General features: G+C 35.1%; 1 protein-coding gene across 1 annotated transcript in view; it reads left to right on the plus strand.

Annotated features, from left to right (window-relative positions):
- Positions 1 to 7,315: 7,315 nt before the first annotated feature.
- Positions 7,316 to 14,228, plus strand: part of LOC145259957 (G2/mitotic-specific cyclin-B-like) — a 23,452-nt gene continuing 16,539 nt past the window's right edge. Inside the window, exon 1 of the mRNA XM_080117934.1 lies at positions 7,316 to 7,501. Coding sequence (XP_079974060.1) covers positions 7,481 to 7,501 — 21 coding nt within the window. The 5' untranslated portion in view covers positions 7,316 to 7,480. The remainder of the gene's footprint in view (positions 7,502 to 14,228) is intronic.

The following is a 14,228-nucleotide window of genomic DNA, read 5'->3' on the forward strand; positions in this document are numbered from 1 at the left end:
CCACAGAACGACCTCACTACACAAATTTGTAGTGTAATTCAAATCTTGTCAGTAGCTGAATACTTGATGCTTCGCCAGGGCTATCAAGGGTGTCTTTTTTATCATGACGCCATCACTAGACGGGGTGCCTACCATGACTTTAGAGAGTCCCATTTACCCTTGAGAGAAGGATAGACTGTGCCAGTTTCTCAACCTGATATTTTACCTCGAGGTACATACCTCGCCTTCCCAAATGGTCACTCATCTGGTACTGACCAGGCTCAACGTTGCTTAACTTCAGTGATCTGGTGAGAACCGGTGTGTCAACGTGATTGTTCCATGTATATATTTAACAATTTACAATTCTCATAAAAATCATTCACCTTTTCTTATAAAAAAGACAACTTCTATTTAAAAAAAAAAAAAAATGTTTACTGCCAATTTAAAAAAAACACAAAAATGTAAATTTTCTTGAAAAAAAAAACTACTTTTACCTATCAGTTTACAGCTAAAATAAATTTTTCTTGAAAAAAAACACAATTTTTGCTGATAAAAAATTACAAAAAAAAAATAATAAAAGTAAATAAACCATGCAAAATGCAACTTTTCTTGAAAAAAAAGAAATATATACATATATATATATATATATATATATATATATATATATATATATATATATATATATATATATTGTGACCTAGTATTTAAATTGAATTGTGTATTTAAATCAAAATTTAAATACTTAATTTTAGGTTGACAAGATAGATCGTTTTTGTTCTTTATATTTCGTCACCGAGGTAAAATAAAATATGATTCCCACAAGATAGGCTAGTGCAGTAGTCATTTTGGAACTGAGCAAGGGTCTACTAATGTACCCCACCCCCACCCCTTTAAAACTTGCAGAGACTTTATCGGCTAGAGATTTCATCAAGTCTATTTTTAGACCGGATTGTGAAGCAGAGAAGAAGAGGGGGGAACCGGAAGAGTTATCGCTTCCCCTTTCCTTTTTTTAAACTGAACACTAGCAGAAATCGCTCTTTTCGGTTTGGGTCACCGACCTGTTAAGAGGTCTCTCTCCTTATGGGAGGCGGGGGATGACTTCTTCCCCTCATGCGAAAAGAAGATACCGATACACAAGGTGTGAACGACGTGACCTTCTCCAGTCATGCGAGACAATGCGATGAATTTACTTTCTCATGAAAGAGACAATGACTTTTTCCCATCATGTGAAGGAGATATGGATGTACCGAATGCACGATGTGATATCTTATCCCTCACGAAAGAGACAGATATATAACACACGAGCAAGAAAAGAAAACACATGAGATTGCTATATGAACTTTTTCCACACCGAAGGAAATATCTTGGATTAACTGCGCCGTCATTGAGTTATGAAACACCCCAGCAAAAGAAACAAAAAAAAGAAAAGGGAAAACAAAAGAAACCTGTAAGTGCAAAGACTTTGATTACCCCCCCCCCAAAGGTCTTTCGCTCATTTCAATACGCATAGATATACTTCAGATTTCATAACTTTGAATACATTTCTTTTTCTTTTGTTAAACTCTTCTTTTTTTTCTTAAATAAATCTATTTTTGTATCGTTTGGAAAAGTGTTTGTTATTCTGTTATTTTCTCGCATTTTTTATTGTGTTCGTCCTTGCGTTTCCATCCACTTGTTTTATTATTTCATTTTTGCTGTGTCACATATGCGATAAAGAGAAAATACTTGGGTTTTTGCTTTCCCATAAATTCCCTTGTACCCCCCCCCCTTTTGGGCAATGTGTTACAAAGATAAACAATTTTCATTCTTCTCGGAACTTTCTTATCATATGCTATGTTTATTTGTTGCTTAAAACCCCACCTTTTATTGCATGTGTAACAATATGTGTTCAGTAAATTTACAATAAGTTTTTGTCATTTTTAATTTATTGTATTTCTATATCTTTTCAATTTGTTTGCTTTGAAATTCATCTGCGTCTGTTACTTTGCTCGGCTTAATCCAGTGATTGCCAGTTGAGCCCGAACAATAATTGACAGAAAATCCTGAGGATCCTTGTTAAATTCTGCAAGAGAACCAAATTTTTGAGTCATAAATCAATCAAGCGTGAGTTCATCACTTCATAAATACTAATCCTCTTTCTGACCAACCGTATGGATTTAGGCAAAGCCATTCTACTGTGGATATTTTAACAATCATCTCTGAATGCATATGCCATGCATTGGATAAGCCAGGAAAAGCTAGAGCATGTTTTAACAAGATTCTGGGCTTGACCTTTGCTCCTGATCTTAAATGGAACATCAAATCCGTTGCTAAGGTTGCTGGAAAAATGGTGGGATCCTTTTATCAATCCAGTAGATATTTCACTGCTGATGCAATTCTCTACCTACATAGGAGCCAGGTACGTCCAAGGATGGAGTATTTTTCCACATCTGGACACGAGCTTCTAAAAACAGCTTATCCTGCCTTGACAGAGTTCAAATTAGACTTTGTAGCCTAGTGGGTGATGCTCTTTTCTCTTCCCTGCAGCCTTTTTTTTTTTTTTTTTCACAGAAGAGACATTTCGAGCCTGTCTCTGCTTTATTGTTATTTTCATGGCAAGTGCTCATCTGACTTTCAATCTATGGTCTCCATTTTCCAAACTTTCACGAAAAACACCCGTCTAGTTGAAACCACTATCAATAATTTCCTCCATTCTTTATCTGTGCCTAAACCTAAACGTAGATTCCATAAACAAAGCTTCTTTCTTAGAACTGAACGCCTGTGGAACTCTCTTCCGTTAGCCTGCTTTCCAACTGATTACAATATGGTCGTCTTCAAGTCCAATTTAAACAAGTTCTTGATGAGCTGTTCCTCTTAAATAATCCAATTAACCAAATTTACACTTCTAACGATTATTATGATATTGTCCCATTGACTACTGTACACTCTTTAACCCATATTCTCGAGTGGCCTCCTATGTAAAAAAAAAAAAAGAAAAAAAAGGAGCTTGATATATCCAAAGTCTTTGACAAGATCTGGCATGAAAGTTTTCTCATGGAAATCAAATCTTATGGTATTTCTGGATGAATACTCAACAGAATTCGACAAGAGAAAAAACATGGTTATCTTTAATGACCGTATGTCTAAACAACATGCTATTAATGCAGGTATGCCCCGGGGGGTCGATCCTTAGACTTTAATTATTCCTGATATTCATAAATGAACGGCGCTTCTACACTATTAAAACAAAATAGTCGATAAATGGAGTTTTCAGATAAAAACCAATGGTTTCTACTTTTTTTTTTTGTCGATTCTAATAAATTACAATGTTAGCTTCCAAATTATGAAGTCGAAATTACTTGAATATTATTGAATTATTAAAAAAAACCAAAAAAAACAACAACTTTAATAGTGTTAGCAGGTGAAAAATTGCGGCCATCTTGTTATAATAAAATAAATCGAAACGGAAAATTACCTCCCCTTTTGAACACTTCTGCCTCTTACATAAGCAAATACAATCGTTTTCTTGAAATTCTATTTTCTTTAATAAATAATTTTCTACCTTATCGATTTTCATAATTTTTGGATATAATCATCTTAAAAATATGAGGGATACATAGATACCATTGTTTTAATGCGAAATTCAGTTTTATGATTTCCGAAATTTCGTCCCAATAATGTAGAAGTGCCAAATGAACTCCCTGATAAAATTGTCTGAGATGAGTATATTTGTTGATGACACCATGCTCTATAATAGACATGAGTACATATACCATGCACTGGTTAAGGCAGGGAAAACTAGGACAGGAGCTGTTGATATAGCTAAAGCCTATGACAAGATCTGGCATGAAGGACTTCCCATGCAAATTAAATCATATGGTAAATATAAAAGCCAAGTATGTCCAAAGATGGAGTACTGCTGCCACATCTGGGCAGGAGCTGCTAAAAACAGCCTATCCTGCCTTGACAGAGTACAAAATAGACTTCGTGGCTTAGTGGGGGATGCTCTTTTCTCTTCCCTGCAACTTCTCTCCCACAGAAGAGACGTTGCGAGCCTGTCTTTGTTTTAGTGATATTTCCATGGCAAGTGCTCGTCTGAGCTCCAATCTCTGCCCCCCCCTCGCCAATCTCTCACGATAAACACCCGTTTAGTTGAAACCATTACAATAATTTTTCTCACTCTTTATCTGTGCCTAAATCAAAACGTAGATTCCATGAACAAGGTCCTGGATATTATCTTAAACTATATCCAGTGGTGAAGCCCCAGCTTGCGGGCTTTGGGGAGTGTGGAGCCATCCTTTAATTGCCATTGCTCCCAGGTCCGCTCTGACCCGGAATGGTAGTACCTGTTAGGGTCCCAACTATGGGTTAAATAGAAACCGACTTGATAACAACAAACATATTCTATTCAAAAATCTTTCTTCAAAATCTTTGGATTCGGCATTAAATAACCTGAAAAGAGTTGATATGTCGTAAAACAAAAACAACCAATCCATGAAAAAAGCTTCTTTCTTAGAAGTGCACGCCTGTGGAACTCTCTTCCGTTTCCCCCCATGACTACAACTTAGATGTCTTCAAGTCCAACATAAACAAATTTCTGATGAACCGCCTCCTTAAGTAAGACACTTTATCAAATCTCCAATACTAATGATTACTACGATATTGTCCCATTGATTACTGTACACACAATAACCCTTATCCCCGAATGGCTTCCAGGCCTTGATAAGTGGTGACCACCATGTAAAAAAAAAAAAATTCTGGACGAATACTAAACATAATCAGAGTAATTTCGAGTACATAATTTGGAAGGGTTTGTATTACTGTACACATAGATTCGAAAAAGTTGTCAAAAAACAAATATATAACAAATAAATGTTATCAAAAGCAAGATAAGTTGCGTTTCTACCAAACTGGATATATTTTTCGTGTTTTTATTCAATGTAACATGTTTATTCAACTCGAAAAACATACATTGTTTACCGATGTATTGGAAAATTCAAAATGGCGCCCGACTCTCTCTTTAACACAGTAGTTCTGGAAAAAGTGTTATAAATAATAAACTAGATAAAATACTATTAAAAACCCACCGAATATATGTCAACCTATGTCACGGTAATACATATTGAGCGAGTTCCTAACAGTATTGTGTTTAGTTTTATATTTATAGCACCTTTTCCCAAACTTACCGTGTTAAAGAGAGAGTCGGGCGCCATTTTGAATTTTCCAATACATCGGTAAACACAGTGTTTTTCGAGCTGAATACACATGTTACATTAAATAAAAACACTGAAAACATATCCAGTTAGGTAAAAAGTAACTTATCTTGCCTTTGATAACATTTATTTGTTATATATTTGTTTTTGTTTTTTTTTGACAACTTTTAGAATCTGTGTGTACATTAATACAAACCCGAAAACTCCATTTATAGACTACAAAATCTAGTCCCAATAGTGTAGAAGCGTCCTCACGTTATATTAGCTGCCTAACGTTTTAAATTAAGTAAAACACTAAAATTTATTTAGCTAAGGTAGAGAGGTAAATTTAAAACTTGCCTTTGATTTCATTTATTTCAAAGACCACTTTTTCGAACAGCTTCCACTGTAAAATAAAACCCATGCAGCAAGTCGGATATTTTAAAATTAACTTCCTATTTACTTTGCCGACCCACGAGGACAGAGTTATAGACACCAAAGTCGTTTTATAGCGTGGAGAAAGGAACAAAAATAAAAATTGTCTCAGTCGTGAAGGATTTCTCCTTCATTAATCGAGAACAAAAAAATTGAAGTGCACTCACTGCAGCATCAGAACCGATACTATTACTAAGTACTTATGGTAATCGTGAAGAAAGAGAGAGCCTGTTTCCTCCGTTCGAGTATAGGTGGCGTTACTGTCTGTCCACCCAGTTACGGAACTACAAAATGTATATAATGCCACCCTTGAAATAAAAATAAATGTTTTTGTTATATTTTAATTTTAAACATGTTTCTTTTTTTTTTTGTGCAAACATATTTAAGTTTTATTTTTTTGCAAACATATTTAAGTTTTATTTTTAAACATTTACGTTTTTTTTTACAAGCATAAACTAAATGTTTTTGCTATATTTTTCTTTTAAACATATTTATGGGTACAACCGTTTTTCCGCGAGTATTTTTTACGCTCTTATTGATAATAATAAAAAAATCAACGTTTTTTCTTTTATCTTTTTTATGGACCCCCCCCTTTTTTTCTTAATTTTTCTGCACTTATTTTACCTTTTCCGCAAGTATATATATATATATTTGAAAAAGGATATTGTAAAACCTGAATCTTACTTGAAACTACTATTAAAAAATAGCGCGGTACCAATAAGTGCATAAGCAAACTTTTCAAAAAGAAAAATATTTCAAAAATATTTAGTTTATGCTTGCAAAAAAAAAAAAAAAAGAAAAAAACCGTAAATGTTTTAAAATAAACAAGCAACAACACGTAACTGTTTGGAAAAATAAAACTTAAATATGCTTGCAAAAACAAACAAAAAAAAACGTAAATATGTTTGAAAAAACAAAAAACAAAACTTAAATATGTTTGCACCCCCCCCCCCAAAAAAAAACATGTTTAAAATAAAATATAACAAAAACATTTATTTTTATTTCAAGGGTGGCATTATATACATTTTGTGCTTCCGTAACTGGGTGGACAGACAGTAACGCCACCTATAGTCAAACGGAGGAAACAGGCTCTCTCTTTCTTCACGATTACCGTACTTATTTACAATGCCTCCCCACGGGACAGAGTTAGAAACCAAGGTCGTTTTTTTAGTGTGGAGAAAAGGTACAAAAATAAAAATTGTCTCAGTCGTGAAAGAATTACTAAGTAATTCAGTAAACTAAATTTTCAACGCCATTCCTGTAACTTAGCAACAAAAAACTACAACGGGAGTACTTATTTTAGTATTTTCATATTTAAAACGGATAGAATTTCTAAGAGCAAATTTTGACAAATACATTAATATTAATAATATAAAACTAGTAAATATGCTAAAATATATTTACAAAAGCATAATTTCTTTTAAAAAAACTTTAAATTAAAACAAACGTAAAACTAAAAATAATAAGCGCTCCCTTCAGTTGCTCGTGATTCACGAATGAGTGGTGCATAATGGGAAATAAAAATGTATTTTTTGTTTTTGTTTTTTTCTTCCTTAAAGACAATTTATTTATTTAAATGTTTTGAGGTATCTTTTGTGTTAATTATAAATAATATAATAATTTTAATGTAAATAAAAAAAATGGAATTTTTCTTTTAACAATATTGTTTAAAGGTTTGGACCGTATTGACCAATCAGAATAGAAGTTGTCATTGGAATCAGCCAATCAGAGACGGAGCGCTGTTATTTGAACCAACATTGTTTCTATAAATATTTGTGGCCATTTGCTTGCATTTTATTGTTCATCGTCCTAGATATTTATTTTGGCTTTTGCTGCGATTTGTTTATAGTGAAAAACGTTTGATTTTTTTTTTTAAATAATTAATATCACAGAATATGGCTACTTCACATCAATCAGTAAGTATTTTGGACACCTTTGAATTAACGATGTAAATAGTTTTATTTATTGTCTGTTCCATGGTTACTCGACCGTTGCTATACAAGTTTTTAGTGTCTTTATGTCCTTCCCGTTTTCGTTCGTCTTTAGTTTTATTTTCCTCTGTAATTTAAATCTCTTCAATACATATTTTAATATTAATATGTCGATTGTTAGATATTCTTAATTTACTGCTTTGAATATTAGCATCTTTAAATTTAGGGAAAGCGAGTGTTAAAAATCCGAACACAACTGGTTCTTTCTTTGAGGTTCTCGATTTTCTGAATTTTTGAATTTGAAAATTTTAGCATTTAAAAAAATATTCTTTTAAAATTGCACTTTAATTAAAATCTATTGCAATTAAAAGTTAGAATTTTTAATTTATTTATTTTTTTTTTTTTTTTAATGCTTTACTTTTTCGTTCATTTCTAACGGAAATAAACTATAACTATGTATAGTCGGATACGGAGGAGGCAGTCTACTTTTCTTTCAAAAGAATAAATGCATATTTTGCATGCAAAAAAAAAAAAAAAAAAAAAAAATGGAATTACTAAAACATTTGCATTTTATTTAGCTTGCAAAAAAAAAAAATTTAAAATCTAATGAGCGTCTTTTAAAATGAATTGAAAATATTCACAACGGTTAAACGAACCGTTTTTTTTTTTTTTTGTTTTTTTTTTACTCGCCATAACATTCTTTCGAAAAAGCATGCTTTAAAATAAACAGTAACCAAATTTGATGCAAAAGATTCATTCAATTTTTAAATGTTGAATGTTATCTTCAAGTACGTCTTTCCCCGATATTGACAAAGGTTTTGTTTGGAGCTGTCATCTGCAATCTTTTCGACCGCATTTTTAAGACCGCCTTAAATATCGGAAATGCATTGGATAATATTTTAATATAACTACTTGTCGGCGACAATTTTTTTTTTTTTTTTTTTTTTTTTTTTTTTTTTTTTTTGTGGTATTCATTCAACCCTCCAATTCATTCAAAAAAGTTGGTTAAATTTTTACGACGTGCAGTGTGCACCCCCTTGCGTATTATAAACACCCCAACCACCATGTTAAGAACGGCTTTCGGAATAGTCCTCCCAACCTCAAAAGCCGTTCTTAACATGGTGGTTGGTGTTTATACTACGCTGGGTGCAGGTCGTAAAAATATACAACTCAAGTCCTTAGTTGGTTCTTCAGCGCACATTTGGACGTATTTCCCCGTTTTTAAGTGGTTATCTGTTTATTTTATTTTTTTTTAATAAAAAAATAAATACTAGTTATGACAGCTTTGTCAACATAGCTTTAAGATAATGTCTAGTTTGTATTACAATCCAGAGGTACCAAAGTTTTCAATTTTTTATCCATTATCGGGACTTCAAAGATGCAAGTCAAATCATCACGCGGCCATTTTAATTTCCCCCCCCCCCTCTCGCTTGGTTCTCTTTTCTTTATTAAAGAAAGGCTTTAAAATAAGCTAATTCTCTTCTACATAGAATAATTGGCCTTTTGGTAACATCTGTTTAACCAGTTTTTCGTACCTCCTTGTTTCAAGTAAAGCAAACTTGAACTCAAGTCCTCATGCAGAATAGGGACCGTGTTATCGTCGATGTATTTCGGACGTTTTACGTACAGCGCCGGAAGATGCTGACCGAATTTTTTTGTAGTTTTAAGAAAACTACACTTAACTTCCTCTGCATTTCCCTATGTTGAATGGGGGTTCTACCCTCATTATAATTAGTTTTACAAAGCTTTAAATTCGATAAATGTAAGCTTAAATATTTAAATGGGGCGCAGAAAGTTTAACTTTTTTTTCTCCTTTTAATAGGAATCTCTTTTGTATATAAATTTAACCTAAAAATGAGCACCCACTTTCTGGACTCCTAGTGATGTTTTGGGCTGACTTAAATTTTTTCGTAACTTTTGAATTACTTTCCACCTTGATCCCTTTTATAAAATAACGACTTATGTTTTCGGGTATGCTGAAAACGAATACTGACTGCGCTAAACTTTGTCGCGACAAGTAGTTTGCCGGATATTAAGCAATGTGGTGGGGCTGTACGAGTGTCCACTCTCTAAAAACGCGCTATTTTTTTTTTTTTTTCTAATTTGACATTAGATTTAATATTGGAAAAATAAATTTAATGACTTAAGGGGGGGCACTTTCTCATAACGTTCTAATCACATAACACATTGGATAGTAAGTCGGGTAGCAATACGGGAGAACGTTAGGAAGTGACCCCCCCCCCCTTAAGTTATTAAATTTAAAAAATTTCTTGCTAATGATACTCGAGTCTAATCTATGATTAGCGTGGGAAAAACTAAAGGTGTAAAACGCGCATTTTTAGAGGTTAGGCAGTGGGCACTCTCGTACAGGTCTGCCAGCAATGTAATTCCTTGGTGGTCACTTGTGTACGCGCAAGCGTGTGCATAGTTTGTCAGAACTATGCACACGCTTGCCTTTTCCTTCAATCGGGTTAAATTCTGGCGTATTAATCATACGCAATCAACCACAACCACTTTTATAATTAAAAAAAAAAAAAACTTCCAACCTTGTACGAACACGTCTATAACTGGTTTTGCCCACCATAGTTTAAAGATGCATTTCAACTGATTTTCCTCGTCTGGTTCTGTTTACCAACTCCCCACGAGTGCAGAATTCCCCACGGTTGAATTTTTGAAGTTGTCTCAATTTACTTCTGAATGAAAACTTTGATTTGGCCAAACGGCAAGATGCCGTTACTCTGCTCTCTACCCACCCAGATAAGTCTTAACTTATTTTAAAGCGTTTATTTTACTCTAACTCAATGACTCGAGGGGTTTTGAGTTAGAACTAGGAGAAAAATAGCCGTTTTGTTACAGCCGTTTGGAGCCTCGAGATTATTGGTGTTTTTAATCAGTGTTTAATTCCTGCTTTTTAAGTGATTATCGAGGAAACCGCCCTCCCCTGCTTTAACCCGAAACGTCATTTTCGTTTCAAAGTAAATAAATGCTTTAAAATAAGTAGAAAGAAAAGTATCTTGCTTTTGGTAATGTAGAACAAGCGACTCCAGCAAACTGTCAGATAAAATTCCGACCTGAACGAGCTTGCCCTCTAATACAAGGGGCGTGCAATAAGGCCCCTGGCCCACTTCCAGTTGTCTGATCTAGCTGAAATTTTGCATGTGCAATGATTTATATCTGTACGGGTTATGTGGCAAATTACAGCTCTGAACTAATTGTGGTTTCAGTTTAACAGGTGTTTGAACTGAGTCGGGTGTGAAATGGAGCCTGTTGAATGTCGAGCAGTGATCCATCCGGTTTTTGTTGAGGCTGCCATTTTGGAAGATAGTCCAAGATGTCAAGATTAGTATGGGGTCCGTGGAAACTTATCATTCATGACCATTTGCATATATGCATAAGGTGTCTGCTAGATGGATTCCCAGGTTGCTCACCATTCCAGAAGCGAAGGCGTTGAGTGCTCAAGGATGAATTTGGAGATGTGCCAAGAGTCTTTTTAAAGACTGATTACACAGGGTTAAACCTGGGTCCATCACTATGATCCAGAGACCAGTCAATGCAGTGGAAACACTTGGACTCACCACCTCCAAAGAAGGCAAGGGTGCAGCCCTCCACTGGCAAGGTCATGCTCCTGGTCTTCTGGGACCAGGATGGAGTAATGACAGATTTCCTGGCAAAGGGTACGACAATTTCAGGAGCCTATTATGCTTCACTTTTGAGAAAATTAAGGGAAGCTATCAAAATCAAGAGGTGGGGCAAGATCAACAAAGGTACCCTCCTCCTGCAGGACAAGGCTCCGGTCCACAACTCTCATGTCACCAGATCGCAGATCGGAAGCACAGGCGTGTGGTTATGAAATCCTTCCCCATCCTCCCTACTCTTCTGATCTTGCACCCTGACTTTCGCCTCTTCCCAGCTATGAAGTTGTTTTTGAAAGGAAAGCATTTCCCAGATGATGCAGGCTTGATTTCTGAAGTCACGTTGTGGTTGGAGGACCAACCTGGGTTTTCTACAAAAACTGTCTCCAGAGAAACGCATAACTCTGGGTTTTTCCTATGTAGAGAAAGACTAATAACTGCCAAGTTTCATTGCTCTACTGCTATGGGAAGTGGGTCAGGGGCATTACTTATTGTACGCCCCTCGTCTGAACTGTTAGTCACTCCAAAAATTGTAAATGATCTCCTTTGCTTTTATTTTAATCGATTATCATCGATTGGGCTTAACTTAACATTCAGGTTACCTCAAATTTGTCAGTTTCAATAACTTGACATTGGGATTACTTCAATTTTACATTGATTCTTTCGGATAAAGTAGCAGTGCCCATCTTCATAAGGGAGTCGTGTGACCGGTGACTTTTTCCGTATAAGACCGCCAACCCCCAATATTTCCTCTTGTATCAGAAAACACGCTATGTGATATACGTATATCTGTACGTGATGTTGCCAAACTAATCAAAAACCTTGATTCCAGTAAAGCAACTGGCCCTGATGGTATTCCAATCATAGTACTCAAAAAACTTCAACCTGAACTAGCGCCCATACTTACAAAACTGTTTAAACGTTGTCTTAAGGAGAATAGTTTCCCATCTCCCTGGAAAATCTCATCAGTATGCCCTGTATTTAAGAATTCAGGTGATCGCTCATCCCCCTCTCAGTACAGGCCAATAAGTCTCCTGTGCGTCATGAGTAAGTTGCTAGAATCTGTATTAAATACAGAAGTAATCAAACATCTCAACAAAAATAACCTTCTTAGTGACACTCAATATGGTTTCCGTTCTGCTAGATCTACAGCAGATGTCCTTACAGTTATATCGCATAGGATTAGCAAATCTCTCGACGGTGGCAATCTTTCTAGGGCAATTGCTCTTGACATATCTAAAGCCTTTGATAGGGTATGGCATAAAGGTTTACTTCATAAGATCGCTAGCTATGGTATAGCTGGAAAAGTCTTCTCAATTATTAAATCATTTCTTTCTGATAGATTCATAAGAGTAGTAGTTGAGGGGCAAAAATCAGAAGCTCACAATATTAATGCCGGTGTCCCTCAGGGATCCATCCTGGGCCCAACTCTTTTCCTGATCTACATTAATGATCTTCCAAATCATATCCTTACATCATTTGTAGACATTTATGCTGACGACACTACCATTTATGGTACCACATCTAAGACAGTAAACGAGCAAGTTCTCTCCAATTCTCTCTCCTCTGATCTTGAGCACGTAGTACAATGGGGAAAGGAGTGGCTGGTTACTTTTAATGCATCTAAAACCAAGCTTCTCTCTTTACATCATCAACATTCTAATCCACATTTGTCATCAATTGAAATGAATGGCTCTCGTCTTCAGGAGGCCTCAAGTTTTGACAAGCTTCTGGGCTTGACCATTACTCCTGATCTTAAATGGAACACGTATATCAAATCTGTTGCCAAGGCCGCTGGAAAAATGGTGGGATCTTTCTATCGATCCAGTAGATATCTCACTGCTGATGCTATTCTCTATCTATATAAGAGCCAGGTACGTCCAAGGATGGAATACTGTTGCCACATCTGGGCAGGAGCTGCTAGAAAGAACTTGTCCTGCCTTGATAGAGTTCAAAATAGACTTCGTAGCCTCGTAGGAGATGTCCTTTTCTCCTCCTTGCAACCTCTATCTCACAGAAGAGATGTTGCGAGTTTGTCTCTGATGTATCGTTATTTTCATGGAAAGTGTTCAACTGAGCTTCAATCTATGGTCCCCCCTCGCCAAACTTTCACAAGAAACACTCGTCTAGCTGTAAACACTATCAATAATTTCCCCCACTCTTTATCTGTGCCTAAACCTAAACGTAGATTCCATGAACAAAGCTTCTTTCTTAGAACTGCACGCCTGTGGAATTGTCTTCCGTTTTCCTGCTTTCCGGCTGACTACAATATGGTTTTGTTCAAGTCTAAAGTAAATAAGTTCTTGATGAGCCGTTCCATATAAGTTATTAAATTTACCAAATTTTCATTACTAATTATTACTATATTGACCAACTTCTACTGTACACTCTTTAACCCTTATCCTTGAGTGGCCTCTGGGCCTTGATAATGTGGTGATGCCTTTGTAAAAAAAAAAAAAAAAAAAAAAAGTAAAAAAGCCCGGTGATGATTCCTGCATAAATTCATGAAAGTAATGTTGCCTACCTGGATGTGTTTTAATTTTTTTTTTTTTTTTTTTATAGTACATTCAACACATGTTACCAAAAGCAAGATAAAGTACTCTTCCTACCTAGAATTTCTTCAATAGTATTCAAGGTTCACTGGGTTTACAATTTTTGGAGTGAATAAGTCTAGTGTTCATATCAATTTTTAGTTTTGTGTTAAGCTGAAAGTCTAAACGATAACTCGTGGAAAGTCATTTACAGGTAGGGGACAAGATCATTCAGGTCCGCACAAAATGTGCTTTTTCATAAAATGCCATAGTTTCAGTATTTTGTATGGTTTAATTTTATAAAAATATGAAATATAAAAAATTTATTTAACACTGCATTACATGCGTCTGTTACATCTACAGAATTGAACACTATTTTATGTAGCATATTTACAGAGTATTCTGTATTTGTTATTGGTCAGTGTCATAACAAAGCCCCCATTAAAAAGGGGCGAATTGTTATATGCAATATTAAAAATCTAAAATGCGATTAGAATGAAATTTCATATTTAGATAACATAAAATGTCAAAGCGAGTTTTGGTTTAAGA

This window comes from Euprymna scolopes, chromosome 35 (genome assembly GCF_053919585.1).
Source record: "Euprymna scolopes isolate OS-2025 chromosome 35, ASM5391958v1, whole genome shotgun sequence".
In the NCBI taxonomy this organism is placed as follows: Eukaryota; Metazoa; Mollusca; class Cephalopoda; order Sepiida; family Sepiolidae; genus Euprymna; species Euprymna scolopes.